We start from the raw sequence: 15,724 nt of genomic DNA on the forward strand, positions 1-15,724 counted from the left end.
AGAGTGCACCTCATTTGTTTTTCATTACTTAAAAATCACTGTCCTTTATTGTGTGATGTCCAATATCTTTAAAACCATGTTTTATATAGTTTTTTCTATTTCCTATAGTTTCAAGTGTGAAAACTAATCAGGTTCTTGCTATTTTATTTAGCTAAAAGTGAAAGTCACTAGGACACTTTTGACAATGAAGAGGATGGTATAAATGTTTATCTTATTACAGTAGAGTATATTATGTACATCCTTCCCAGAAGCCAAATGAATAGGAATTTAAAAAGTAGAAAGTGATCAACATAGTTACATATGTTCATTGATACTGGAAAGTAAGGGGGAATTAGTTAGTGACCAGAGATGCCTGATAAATATAATGTTGGGAATAGAAGCTAGATGATAGTGAATTAATGATTAAATGGGAGTTAATAAATGGAAAAAACAAGTAAAGGTAACATTCTTAAGAATTTTAGTAGAGCAGTTATGGAAAGGTATTGGATGTTATTAATCTAGGAATTCAGAATCAAAGAAAGGTGCTTTGTTTACTGTTAAGATCTTTGTTGAGATAAAAAAAGAAAGAAAGTTAAAATTTACTGTGGATAGGGCAGATGTTGGCAAACCATGGCCTGCAGACTGGCCACCAGCTTCTGTAAGTAAAGCTTTATTGGAACACAGCCATTTCTATTCATTCACATAATGGTTATGGCTGCTCTGTTCTACAACAACAGAGCTGAATAATTGCAACAGAGATCATATGGCTCCAAAGTAAAAATATATATATATCTGAACTTTCACAGAAAATTTGCCAACCCCTGAACTAGGACTCCAATATGCAATAAAAGCATATGGTATATTTTGGGTCATCAAGAATTCCAGATTCAGCAGCAGTCGCTATTTAATATATTATACTGGGACAGATAACATATTGATAATGTTAATGGAAATGAAAACAGTAGTCTTGAATTTTTCATCTTGGTTAATGAAAGGCTAAAAGTAATTCTCAAAATAAAATTGTATGTTCCATCTTAACATTAGATTAAGCAGTTAACATTACACATGAGTTTGTGAGCAAATTTTTTAATGGTGCAATGAAATTAAACTGTTATTGTTTTAAATGATTTTTCAATTAGTAACTTGGCTTGGACATTAAATTACATATCCTGTAAAAATTTCAATAAAGAAAGATAGTTGGGTTCTATAGTGTTTGATTTTCAAATATATAATATTCTACCATATACAATGTTGATCCAATAACAATGGAAAGACTCAGTTTTTAATAATTTTAATTTTTTTTCTAGGCAAAGAAGTCAAGCCCAAGTCTCCACGTATGTTATACATGCCAAAAACAAAAAACAAATCTTAAATGCCTGCTTTACTCATCCTCTGATTCTATTGTTGAGTGTATTTTGCATAAAGTCAAAGGCTTAACTATTTTGTGCAGATAATGTGCTGGTTATCTTACTTGTGTTTCTGAGAATTTGCTATGCTGATATTTTCCTTTATACTTCATTCACTGGGTATGATTTCATTAACTTCTCATTAAAAATCTTAGTTCATGTTTCCAGTTTTTCTCAAAAATTCTTATTGTGATTGATAATGAGGAATTTTTAGTTGTGTGTGTATTAATCTGCTGCAATCATAAGAAGACAATTAATATGGAAGATTAAAGAACAATAATATGTAAAAGAATTATGTGTGAGTACAGGAAATAAATATTTTTATATAATCGTTATTACTAATGTTTACTCGTTTTTAGAGCCACAAATAAAAAAGGAAGATAAGCCAGGTATGTACATTTCCTTCCATATTTATAATGAATAGCATACTTTTTTGCAAATGTGTTCTAGTGCAAATATTATACTAAAAGTTTATTCTTGAACAACTTTTTAAAATAAAACAAACGTAACATATGTTTAGCTATACTACCTGTTCCTAGAAAAAAAACCCCTATTTTCAAAGTGAAACCGCTGAGAAATTTATATAGTTCAGAAGAAACAAATGACTATTTTTCGCTGATTATTATAGAACACAGACATCCTGTCAGAAAAAAAAGCTGCCCACACTCTTCTATTTTTTGGGGGCTCCTGAGTCAGATGAACATTTCTGAGGGCTAGAGCAGGCAGCAAACAGTTTTTTAAAAGAAAACACAACAATGATTTTAAAAACAGTTAAAATTTTGATTCATGTCTCCCAACTGTATTGGTGTTATGGGGCTGCTGTAATAAAATACCAGAAACTAGGTGGCTAAAACAACAGAAATTTATTCTCTCACAGTTCTGGGAACTAGACATTCGAAATCAAAGTGTCAGCAGGGCATGTTTCCCTTGTAAGGTGTAGGGAAGAATCCTTCCTTGCCTCTTTTGGCTTCTGGTGTTTGTGAGCAATCCTTGGTATTCCTAGGCTTGAAGAGGCATCTCTCTAATCTCAGCCTCTATCATCACATGAACCTCTTCTCCCATTGTCTTTATCTCTGTATGTTTTCTCTTCTTCTTTAAGGATACCAGTTCTACTAGATTAAGGATCCTCTCTACCCCCATATAACCACACCTTAACTAATTATTATAGCTTAAAACAACAAAAATTGATTTTTTTACAGTTCTAGAGGATGGAAGTCCAAAGTCAAGATAGAAGCAGAGCCACACTCCCTTTGAAACCTGTAGAGGACAATGTTTCCTTATCTCTTCTAGCTTCTGGTGTTTGTCGGCAGTCCTTGGTGTTCCTTGGCTTGTAGTTGGCTCACTCCAATCTCTGCCTACGTCATTACACAGCCATCTTCTCTGGTGTGTCTCTATCTGTGTCTTTTTTCTTCTTATAAGGACACCAGTCAGATTGGATTAAGGGCCCACCCTACTCCAGTGTGGCCTCATTTTACCTTAACTAATCACATCTGCAAATAATCCTATTTCCAAATAAGGTCACATTCTGAGTTATTTTCTACTAGGTCTTCAAATATTTTTTTGTGGCACACAATTCAAGCCATAACATGGTCTAAATTTCTGAATCACAATTACATATATTTAAGAAAAACTCTTCCAACTCCTATCATCAAGTCATTTATCTTATGTGGACATTAGAACTATTCTCCACAACAATAATCTTGAGAAAACAGAAAATTCATGTTGAAATCCATTAGCAGTAGCAATAACTTAGTGACAGACAAGTACATATCATGATTTTAACTACTGTGTGTTCAATAGTCCAGTACTGACAAGCCAGTAGGAAACTAAAATAATTTTTACTAAAATTCTGCTTTTTCAAATTATGGTAAAAGAAATAAAATAGTGTCCAAAAATGAATCTGTGCTCCAGTTTATTTTTTCAGATTTAAAAATTTCTATCTTTTGTTTCCCCTTCAGAGTCGCAAGTTAAAAAGGAAGCAAAGCCAGGTAACAATATTTTTATTCTTAGTCACAGAGCTAATGTTGCTGTTATTTTAGTACTAAAAAAGGCTTACTACCCACCAATGGGGAGTTACACAGAGTCTCCCAGATCTTCATTATTTTCCCTACTCCATTGCTCAATATGGTTTCACACTACTGGATTAAGTGAGAATGGGGATATTCCATAGGCAAAAACATCTAGAATATGGCTTTAAGTGAACCTCAGCAGAGACTCCAGGTTTCAGAAGACATTTCTTGGAGTTCTTCAAAGCCTAGTATAATCATGTTTAATCTGTGGGTTTATTTCTGATAACACACCAGAGTTATAAAATCATGAAATCATAGGCTACTGAGATTTGAAGGGAAAGAGGACAAGAACTTACCAAGCATCTTCTAGAGCTGAGGAATAGCATAAGATTCCATTTTCATCCCATCACTAGGAGAGACATGCAACATGACAATTATTACCCATGTTTCATATCTGTGGAAACAGTTCAATAGACCAAGTTTAGAAAGTTATTTTTCCAAGATTTTCACGTTAATAAATATTGAAGCTAGAATTGTGCCCAGGTCTGGTTTACTCAAAACCCTGGGTGATATCACTAAGAGATTGTCCCAGACTAACAATCATTTTATTAAGAGGCAACATTGATCTAAAATAAGGGCAATCTTTCCAAGTTTACACTGCTATTTAATGTGTAAGTCCTAGTTCTGGTACCAACTAATTACTCTCCTGAGGCAAGTCAACAAAACCCTCAGGCTCTATGGATGCTATTCCTTCATTATAGAAAATTATGTAGGGATTCCCTGGTGGCGCAGTGGTTGAGAGTCCTCCTGCCGATGCAGGGGACATGGGTTTGTGCCCCGGTCCGGGAAGATCCCACATGTCGCGGAGCAGCTGGGCCCGTGAGCCATGGCGCTGAGCCTGTGCGTCCGGAGCCTGTGCTCCGTGGTGGGAGAGGCCACAACGGTGAGAGGCCCACGTACCGCAAAAAAAAAAAAAGAAAAAAAAATTATGTAACAGGATTCTTAAATAAAAACAAATTCAAGAATCCAAGTCTAGATGTATATACAATATTATCTTATTCCTTTAATTCTTACCAGAGCTTACCTGACAACTGATCATAAGCTTGAGTCTAGTTTTTCTTGTAAATAATGTATCTTTTTAATGTATCAAGGCTTAAAAATGCCTAACTACTTACTATCTTATTATTTATTTTCCTGAGTACATTTATTTGCTGCAGAAGAGTATGTGTTACCAGATATGAACACTTTGCATTTTACCTCTTTTTTTAAAAAAATCAGAAACCCAATATCATTTAAAACTTCTATTTAGGCCTAGTAATATTTAAAACTTTCATTTATTATTATTAAATACTACAATTTTGCAGGTGATTTAATTGAAATTTTTATAATTTTGAATGTTTATTTTCTAGCTTCATCCGAAAAAGCTCAAATACACAGTATGTATCTGAATTTTATCTATAAAGTTGATATAGAATTTTTCAAAAAACTTAAATATATTTACTAATACATATTTGAAATCTATGCCTCAGTATTTATACTTTATTACAGCCTATGCTTTGGAATTTATAGGTGCTTAAATGTAAATAAGAATTCTTTGTATATTGTTTTCATGCAACCAAAACCTTTAAGTTTTTTATTTAAACTACATGAAATGACATGAAAATTAAGAAACAGTTTTTCTCCATGGACACATTTGTTAAAATCTGTCAATTTTTTTTCTACTAAACAAATCACTGGACCACGTCACAGAGAAAATTCGCCATATGATAATTTATAAAGCTTCTAAATATCTGAAAAGATTTTCTTTTTATTATTTTCAGAACAAGACATAGTGAAACCAGAAAAGACTGTTTCTCATGGTAAACCAGGTATTTTGCAGGTGTTATTTGTACAATAGTATCAAATTGTCTCTCAGTGTTCTAGTTTTAACAGGATGATGAGCTTAGAGTCAAATCTAAAGTTATTAGGGATGGTTCATAGTTCATGCTGAGAACTTGACCTGCCAGATATAACTACATAGCTCGTGATCCCTTCCGATCAGAGACTCAGCTTAGCACAAACACGATCTTTGCCAGCATTCAGATGAATGGTCTTTATATTTCATTTTGTTTTGTTCTGTTTGGGACAAGACATCACTAGAAAACTTGTAATTCAGAATGGCTCATTCAAACATGATCATCTTGAATTCCAAAAATCCCAAGAAAAGGAAATCAATATTTCCTCCTGCTTCCCTTCACCCTTCCTCTTTCCTTCATCTTCTTATTCTTGGTCCTACATTTTGTAGAAAGTAGAGGTAAGCCAATGGGCTTTGCTCATAAGGAGAAATAGAGAAATTACCAAGACTAGCTTAATAATTAGTTTTTATTTAAGAATAGAAACTTTATTTAAATTTTAATTTAAGCCAATTAAATATGAATTTAAATTTGAGGTTGTGTCAAGCCCCAGTTATTCTGTAGAATATTGTCCTTTATTGTTTCCCTGATGTTGTGAACATAGTTAGGCCAGAATCTTTACAAAGGTAAAAGCATACTTTCTTTAAATGTATCTTAGGAAACTTTTTGCTTGTGTTTTTAAATTTTTACTTTATACAATCTCTTTTCAATGGATTTGAGTCAGTTTGATTTTACTTGTTTATGCTTTAAAGAATATGAGACACCAACAACAGAAACCATAGAAATAAATAAAGCAGAAGCAGACTATGGGGAGGTGAGAAGAGCAGTCTGTATAGACATAAGCAAAACTTTAGAAACAACTTTTAGAACCTCCTGATATAATGAATAGTAAACCCTGTTACTTTCTTTTCTGTCCTAAATATCAACCATTTTTGAGGTGAAATACTGAGAGAAGGAGAGTTTAGTCTCTGAGTGTATAACAAAGACATTGCCCTCTAGCCACATCTTTCTTTTATTTCAGTGGTCACATTCATACTCTAAATTCTGTTTCCCAGTGAAACCTTCTAATTAGGATATTTGACTAACTGATTCATTCTCACTGCTGAATACTTGAAAAGTTTAATTTTATATAGAATCATTTTACTAATCCCTCTACTTTGACCCAAATCTATTTGACTATGTCTACAAAAACATACAGCACAGAAGACATCCCATAAATGCACCACCTTTGCCCTTCCCCAGCTTTGCAACATAAAAACTTGGGTTCCCAGGCTAATCCTACGTTCTCAGGGAGGTATCTTGCTCAAGAAAGATAAAAAATTGTTTCTTCCTATTCTTATTCAATAATGAAAAGGGAATACATGTTTTACGTGTACTTCAGTGTAGATAAATACAGTGAAATACAGTGAAGGCAAAGGATAGAGTATACTTTGGTTAGGGGTTAGGGGACCATTTGAATTAGGAAAACTTTTATGGCAAGAAAGCTGCAAAGGACATATGCAGCTGGACAAATTTTTTTTTTGCTCCCATCCAATTTGAATAAAAGATATCACTTGCTGTTTTATTGAGAAAACAGCTAAGCTTGTCTCAGTATTGGTGTTATTTCAAAGAAAATACAAAATATCAAGGTTGAAATGTGTCACTGTTTTGTACCAATACATTTAAAATTTCCACTTGTGTTAATATTTTTTCTTATCACAGATGAAAAAGTTGTCAAGCAGGCAAAAGTCATCACAATAGAAAAAACAGGTAAATGAGCTATTTTAGATTTTTCTTCTATGTATCAGTTTTATGTTATGTTGGCACACACCCACACGTGTGCAAACACAGACACACACATCTTTACTGAAGTATGTGCACTCTTAGTGCCATAAATTCTAAGATTCTTGATTCTTGTAAATAACTAAAAGTTATACTCAATAAAAATTAACAGTGGAAAACTAGAGTGACATACTTTAGTTTTTTAAAGTGTGATTGACCTAAGCTTACAGATAATTCACAAGGAAATTTATGTCATGCACTGATTATCATGTACTATTTTTAGGTGTTTAATCTCATTTTCAAAACACATTTCCTCAAATTTTAAAATCACAGAAATTTGAAACTGTCTGCTGTTCATGTATTAGATGGAATGATTTCCATTCATGAGAGCTCCGCAGAGACTTGTATGATTGTGTAACTTTTAAAAATCTGCCTTGAATAATGATCAATAGAACATATAATATCAAAGCAAAAATATCAAACCATCATTTCATGTGAGAAAAAAAAAGGAGTGTACACAGTCTTGAAATTCTGAAGTACTTTCCTAAAAGGATGAACAAAATTAAGTCTCCATCTCAACTGACATCTTGAAACACTGTATCTCCTCCATTTGATCCCAAGATGGAAATCCTACCTACCTCTGCCATGAATGGAGTCCCATTTCTTACTAAAAATCATTACAAAGGAAAAGGCCTGTGAAGTAATTTCTTTCTTTTAACTGAGATAATCATGATAATCAGGATTTGAATACAGTTCTCAGAGGAAAATATAATAGATTTCAGGAGATAACTAATTATTTATAGAAATTATAGACTATATTTCATGAGAAAGGAACCCTATTTTCATATTACCCCATACAATCATTGTACTCTATTCCAGTCATTGCCTTAGCTCATAATTTTAGTTAAAATTCCTCTAATTTGCACCCTGAAGTGTTAAGCATCTCACTTAGTTATATGGGTATTTGGAGATTATGAAGAAACTAGCCCAATGTATTTGTGTCCCAAATATATAGATTGTTTCAAATTTTACATAAAATTGTGTGCGTCTTAGTTTTTCAATAAGCAGTGTGTTTAATGTATTTGCTGACAGTGAAATAATAGTGTTCAGAGAGAATGGATTAAGCTTAAGATAAGATGAGAACTTAAAATGAAGAAGGAATAAATACAAATGCTAAAGAGTTACTTTTTTCCATGGTTTGTATTCATCATATGCCATTTGCTTTCTTTCATTCTCCACAGTCAAACCCAAACCAACAAGTAAGAGACGAAAATAAAATCTGGAAAGTATCGCTTGGCCATTTTAACTTTAACAATTTGCTTGGGTTTTTTTTCCCAATTGTTATTTTTAGCATTGCCCAAGGCTAAAGTACCTCTATAGGTGATAAATTAACGTTATTGCTACAGCTTTGATTTAACATCTTTATCTTTCACTACTAATTAATAATTCAGTATAATTATACAGAAGAAATCTTTGGAAGTTGTATCACTATTATTAATACTAAAAGAGGGCCTCCCTGGTGGCGCAGTGGTTGAGAGTCCGCCTGCCGATGCAGGGGATACGGGTTCGTGCCCCGGTCTGGGAGGATCCCATATGCCGCGGAGCGGCTGGGCCCGTGAGCCATGGCCGCTGGGCCTGCGCATCCGGAGCCTGTGCTCCGCAACGGGGGAGGCCACAACAGTGAGAGGCCCGCATACCGCAAAAAGAAAAAAAAAAAAATACTAAAAGAGTGAGTCCATACAGGCTATAAAATAACACTAAGAAGTTAGGGTAAATGGGCAATCTTTTAAACATACATAATAAATAACAAAGGAAAATGAAATGATATACAATTTTTGGTGTTATGAACCACATACTTTTTAAAATTTGTTTCCTATAAGCAGCATTAATTATATGGTAGGTAGTTTTTGGTATTAATGTTATTCATAATTTTATGAATTATAAACGTTTTGCCATTTGTTTATTAAAATCATGGAATTTTCTCCTGAGTATAGATTTTAAAGATTGTCCATTTTATTGTTCAGGAGTCATACAGATGTTACTGGTGTAGAGAGTTTAAAAGGTGACTATTGGGCTCAGAAAAGTGTGAATATTTGCCCATTGTCACAGGTAGTAAATATGTCCAAAATTGTGTCAAAATTGTGATATTGGTTCATACATATATTTGTGAAACAGAGGCTTGGATGAAGATATGAGTGGCTTTTGTCAAATATTCTCTGGTTCATGTATGAAAAATGAATTGACAAGGTCCAAAGATGAATTTGGTGAGACCAGTTAGGAGGTCATATTAGTGATTCAGGAGATATGGCAAAATATATGGAGCCTAAAAAGAACATAATCACCTCCCAGAACCTATTGCATGTATTTTGAATATATATTTTATATTATTTTTACTTTAATTTTTTATACTTTAGCAGTGTTATTATGACAGTTTAATAACTTGAATATTGGCTTCTTTTATTGTGCATTCTTATTTAACACTAAAATTTATACAACTTAAGTTCATGGAAGTTCATTCTTGAATGCTATCAATCCCTAATTTACAAATATCCAATTAAACGTTATGACAACATAGATCCCACATCTCCCCACTTACTTCATTGTTGGTGCAAGATGATGGGGAGGAAATAATAGTGATTTCAGAGAATCTCCAAATTCAGGATGAGGGAAGGAAAAGACAGGTAAACCAGAACAGTTCAGGAGGACTAAACCTGGAAATGATTAGTAAGAACTAACACTTGGCAGTGATCTGCTGTATTTCCAAATATTCTCAACTCCATTCAGAATATCCTACCCTATATAACTTTATTTGAAATTTCACTTTTGGTGAAAGAGAGAGATCTAAAATTTACTTTAATTCAAATATTTTTCAAAGGGCTGAGAAGAATATCAATTCCACATTTTGATTACAGTTGTCATGTCCTAGATTTACTTGAGATTCATCTGTGAGAGTTCTAACAACCTGAAAAGAGAGGGTGTTCCAGAAAAATGAAAATACAAAGTGTTGCACTTTTGGAATAAGGCAAGTCTAGGTTACATTTTCAACAAGAGACCAATGACTAGCACCAAATTGCTTCTGACCAGCACCAAATTGCTTCTGATGTGGCAAGAAAGGAAGTAGGAGTCAGAGAGGTAAAAAGGGAGCTTGTAAAATGCCAAAGGCAAATGTCATCTGGTTTGAAATATGCTCAAAGAATGATTCAACCTTCAGCAAAGAAAGAAAAATCCTCTTATTATTATTCTCCTTTTTGTCATATTCTATCTTCTTCTTATACCACATGGCCCTAAGAGGACTAGCGCCTTTGAAGTATCTTACAGGATGTCCTGAGAATGAACCTGACCTTGTTTATAATGTGTTTCTATGGTAATATGCTTTCTGTGTTCCAAGTTACATGCAAATGGCTTTGGAGGCATGCTGAGGATCATCTGCAAATATATAAATACTAAATTGCTTGCTATGCAAACAATCTACAGAGTGTCAGTTAATTTTGATTTCTCTCTCTAGAAAAAGCTGAACATCAAGAAAAAGAATCTCCATCTATAAAAACAGGTGTTTTTGCCTTTCTGGTTTATATTCTGACCTAATTCACTATTTTTATTAAATTTGAAAATTAAAGCAAAACATATAAGTACCTTTCATTTTATTTCCTGGTAATGTTTAGTCTTGTGGTAGAATCTAGTTTATCTAATATAAGGGCTGTGGTAGTGCTGATAAACATTTTGCTAAATATTGTAACCAATATATATGGATTGCTAAGCATTCTATTATAATACAGCAGTATTAACAAAATAGTATTTGCCTTCATGGTTCATAAGACCCTTCCAAAATATTCAGTATTTCACTGATGTCAATATTAATATCATTTATCATACTGGTAATGTTGATTCACTGTTTATATACTGTAAAATATCCTGTCAAATTGCACATATAACATTTCACTGAAAACTAATCATGAATTTCAACTTGGTTTAATTGCTTAAAATAGAAGTTATCCCATTCTATAATAGCTTAATACTTTTACAACTATTATTCAATTTAAAAAATATATAATACTTGGCATGGTTCAACACTAAGGCATATAGGAGGCTAACTGTGAAAATATCCCTCCCTCTCCTCTTTTTTCCTATTCTACCAGTTCCCATTCCCAAAATATCCAAAAATGTCTGATAGGTAATCATTACTATTTTTTAATGTTTCCTTCTAGCAATATATATAAAAGACATATACACATACGTATATACGAATTATATATATATATATATATATATATATATATTCCCACTTTTTTTACACAAATCATGACATACTATAAATAGCTTTGTCCCTAGGTTTTTCTATTTAAGAATGTATTTTTGAAGATCTTTTTATATCAGTACATAAAGCATTTCTTCATTAATAGTATTCTATTGTACAGTTGTATACAGTTAACTAGTCTCTGATTGACCTATGTTTAAGTTATCTAACAAGCTTTCTTTAATGATATACAATAAAAAATATACCTACCTGTCTAGTTTTGTAAATTTATCTTTGGGGTAAAATTAGTAAATTTTTTTTAGTGCAATGATACATTCAATGTAATATTTATAGACATCCCTAATTGTTCTTTAAAAAATTATATTAATTTTTATTCCCACCATTAATGAATTAGTTGACCTAATTTGGGATGATTCAAATTCTTTGCAATCATGATGAAATGTTGTCTAGTTTTCTATGACTATTTACATGTAAAACTGCATAACTCATGCTTTTAGTTAATAATTTCAGAAGACAAGGTAGTTTGGAGAAAGAAATCATGTATTTAGATAGTATAGCTTTGTGTTTTTCACCCACCATTCACTTATCTTTCCTGAGATTTTATAAAGTCAGCTTCTTTATTCAAAATACTGGATTGGAAGAGTTTAAATAGTTAATATTAATTAATATTAATATGTATTCTGAAAAGACATGGCAGAATATACCTTTTATGCCATTCAGAAACAGTAAGGAGTTCAGATTATCCTGAGCATTCATTTTTCATAAAATGAAATATGAGGCTCTACAGGGATAAGAAGAGACCAAGAAGACACTATACTTTCAAGCTTTACAACTTCTTTGAGGAATTCATTGGAATATGACTTAAAAATAACTCAAAATGCATTGCCTACTGCTCATTTTAATATAAGTTTAGCCTTTTCCTATTTTAACTCAAACAAACAGAATTAGGAAATATAAAAGGCTGATATTTTACCTATAGCTAGAAAATGATCACTGACTTTTTCTTTTATTTTCTTTCTTTTCTTCTTTACTTTTTAGACAAACCAAAACCAACTCCAAGTAAGTGTACCATTCTAAAATTTTAAGAACTTGTTATTTAATTAATTTTAATTTTATAGTTTCTTTAAATTGTACATGCAGTAAAAATTAGTATGGTATTTCATTAATGCAATAGATATTACACCATTACCTATATAAATGATTCTTACTGACAAAGAATATTTGTGTGTATTGTATTCATTAATCCTTGAACATGTATTTATTGAGTGCCTATTAGATACATTACTCTATACCAGGGTATGTGAAGAAATGCCTAAAATGACTTGTGTTGTCATTATCTGTGTAATTAACACAGTTACCATAACTAATACCTGTGCAAAAAAAAAAAAAAAGGTGGTTGCATCTCTCTTTTCTGTACTTTCAGTTTTTTGGTAGGGTGTATTGAGTAAACACAGTTTGGAGATTCCTCTTATCATCACTGCTGGGTTAAAAAAAAGTTCAGAACACAGAGTGCCTGTCTTCAAATATTTAATCTTAACACATTAGCTTTTTATTTTCATGTTTTTTCAAAAGCTGAAGGTGAGTTGTTTTAGTATTTCAGAATCGCTGTTTTATTTTGGCATTTCAAATGGTAGTAAGAATGCAACAATTTATGACATTTTTGAAAATTTATGAAATTTTATGCAATTTCATAAAAATGAAACTAGTACATTAAATTATGACCTAGACATTATCCTGGGAGGAAATATTTGCATATCAATCAAGAGTGTATCTAGAAGCTGAGCCTAAAGTTTTTAAATGCCAAGGACTAACCTGTTTCCTTAAGAGTGTTACGACAGCTTTCTTAGAAATGCATCTACGATTTTCTTCTGAATGGATTCGATGCCAGCGTTAAACATTAAATGTTGCCTTTGGGTTGGCAAAAATCTCTAGTATATTTAGTTTGTGTAATTGCTACTAATATGAAGGGTATTACAAAAATTAAGGGCTGAAAGTCAAAACTAGAATACTAATATGAAATATCAGCATAATTATTGGCAAATACTGTTTAGTTTATGAAACATTATTTTAGTCTTCATTCTTATAAAATATTTTAACTAGTTTTCCTTGAACTTTGAAAATAGCTTCCAAAAAAGTTATATTAGACTGATAATTAAATGTATCGGTTTTATAGAAAATATTATCATTTGAACTGATTTGTGTGGAAAGCTATATTTTTTAAAGCCTGATGTCATATTTTTAAAAATAATTGTTCTATGAAGTTACTAAAAGAGCAAAATGAAGGGTTGGTTCTACATTATCATAGGCTAATACAAATAACATTTTTATTTTTTGTCTCACTACTCTGACTGTAGTCATCATGAGTTGAGTTTACTTTTGTGATATTTTAAAATCTCATCTCTCAACACCACTCATTGCACTCAGTACATCTTATACATGAAGTTGGTTTATAAATATTTAATAAATGAATGCATGCATGCACATGTGCAGATGGTGTTAAAAATTTATGTAATGGAGATTTATAATTGTAATTGAGAAAACCACCCACAGAACTTCAGATTGATTCTTTCTACCATATATGAATCGACAGTTTAAGATTAATTTGTAGAGTGGTTCTATTTCCAGAATAGATTCTAGCTACAGTTTTCAGAAATGTTAGTTACCAGTATGTCTCTGTGCCATTTTGAGTATATGTCTGTTTTCATTATTATTGGAATTTAATAGGAAATACATGCAGATGAAGTTCAGTTGTCTGCTACTGAAAAACAAAACTATTCTTTCCTTTTATTTTTCTTCCTTTTTTTCTATTTTTTTTTCTAAAGAGGAAACATCAGAAGTAACAGCATCAGGTACATATTTACTTTCCCAGAGGAGGTAACATAGATTTGTGGGAAAAGTATTTAAATTTGAGTCTCTGTCTAGCTGTGCAACATTTGGGAAAATACCTTAACAGCTCAGATTCTCAGTTTCCTCATCTATTAGACCAGACATAATGACTTCCCAAAAGACTTGTTATAAGTATTAAATGAAATAACATATATAACATTCCCACTACATACTTCATTGTCATCATTAAATATTGGTTTCCTTCTTACTCTTGTCAGATAAATATAGTTGAAGAAAAGCAACAATCAACCAAAACTCTGCTTTAAAAAGCATGTGTCCACATTTTGCCCAGAGATATGTTGTGACTCTTACATTTTTTTTACTCAACAGTTTATTTACTGAGCATCCATAGCACTGATCAAATTCTCATTTCCTACAGATAACAATAAAAAATTTAGATTTTTTTTCTGTTACTCATTTAAACTTATTAATAAATGCATGGCTTCCTCTAGCTTTACTTCAAAGCATGTAAAAAACAGAAACAAAAGGAGGGGGCTCTGCCTTACAAAGCCAAGTAACCAAGGGTAACAAAAATACATATGTTCTCACACATGGGAGGGAGAGTTTTTCTTCACATCTTGAAAAAGTAGAGCCTTGACCCCCTTTCACTTATGGGATTAAATTTCAACTCTAAATATTTACTCCAAGATTGAGTAAGAAAATTATGTTTTATAAACCAATGATTTCTTGTTATTTTACACTCTAGTGAAGAAGAAAATTGAAAAATCTGAAAAGGAAAGTAAAGGTAAAGACGTCTTAAGACATGTATATCAAATTAGTGGTAAAAACACAGGAAATCAAAAATATGTAATTACACAAATTATACTACTTAAAAGCAATTCATGAAAATATGGACACTGATTTTAAAGCATGTGTCAGAACTGCAGGTCATTTTGGGTTTACCCATGCAACGGGTATGTATTGCATTATTATTAGATATCTAAAGGGAACAGGAATTTAGATCTCAAAGCAAACTCCACCTATTATTGCTAAATTAACACCATAAAGTTCTTTTCATATAACTCCTGAATTGTAAATATTGACTACAAAATATGTAATTCCAAACCTTAGGAAGACCTATGAATAAATATGTATATGACTCTAATTACCATTTTATCTCTATAGAAAAAGCAGAAATGAAACATCTTAAAGAAGAAAAAGGTAATTTTTAAAAGATTGAAAGGCCCTGAAGTCAAAATATTTTGAGTCAAAATTTATTTCAATTTTAAATAAAACTTTTGTTTATGTATGTGATGATTGCTGGTCTGATTAAAAAAAGAAATTTGGTCAATAATCCTGGCTATGTGGTAATGGCAGGGTCAAAGGAGCAATGGATGGCAGGCCACTCCTTCAGTATGCAGTCATGTGTTGGGTCATTGGTGAGCAACTAGATAGAGGCTGCATTGTAAGTTGCTTTTTTTCTTAACATTAGGTTTATTTATTTAGTAAACTACATAATATAATATGATAATCACTAATTTCCATGTAGTTATCTAAAAAACTTGCAAAGACCTTAATCATTAGAGAAATACTCTA

The 15,724-nt window shown here is 32.0% G+C and overlaps 1 protein-coding gene across 1 annotated transcript in view; it reads left to right on the plus strand.

Annotated features, from left to right (window-relative positions):
• The window catches only part of TRDN (triadin), a 303,903-nt gene that overhangs the window by 264,675 nt on the left and 23,504 nt on the right, over positions 1-15,724 (plus strand). The window contains exons 25-36 of the mRNA XM_060114534.1: positions 1,287-1,313; positions 1,745-1,774; positions 3,344-3,373; positions 4,804-4,830; positions 5,215-5,262; positions 6,988-7,035; positions 8,289-8,306; positions 10,553-10,597; positions 12,341-12,361; positions 14,125-14,151; positions 14,895-14,933; positions 15,314-15,349. Of these exons, the coding sequence (XP_059970517.1) occupies positions 1,287-1,313; positions 1,745-1,774; positions 3,344-3,373; positions 4,804-4,830; positions 5,215-5,262; positions 6,988-7,035; positions 8,289-8,306; positions 10,553-10,597; positions 12,341-12,361; positions 14,125-14,151; positions 14,895-14,933; positions 15,314-15,349 (396 nt within the window). The remainder of the gene's footprint in view (positions 1-1,286; positions 1,314-1,744; positions 1,775-3,343; positions 3,374-4,803; positions 4,831-5,214; positions 5,263-6,987; positions 7,036-8,288; positions 8,307-10,552; positions 10,598-12,340; positions 12,362-14,124; positions 14,152-14,894; positions 14,934-15,313; positions 15,350-15,724) is intronic.

Source organism: Mesoplodon densirostris, chromosome 12, assembly GCF_025265405.1.
Source record: "Mesoplodon densirostris isolate mMesDen1 chromosome 12, mMesDen1 primary haplotype, whole genome shotgun sequence".
Classification (NCBI taxonomy): Eukaryota; Metazoa; Chordata; class Mammalia; order Artiodactyla; family Ziphiidae; genus Mesoplodon; species Mesoplodon densirostris.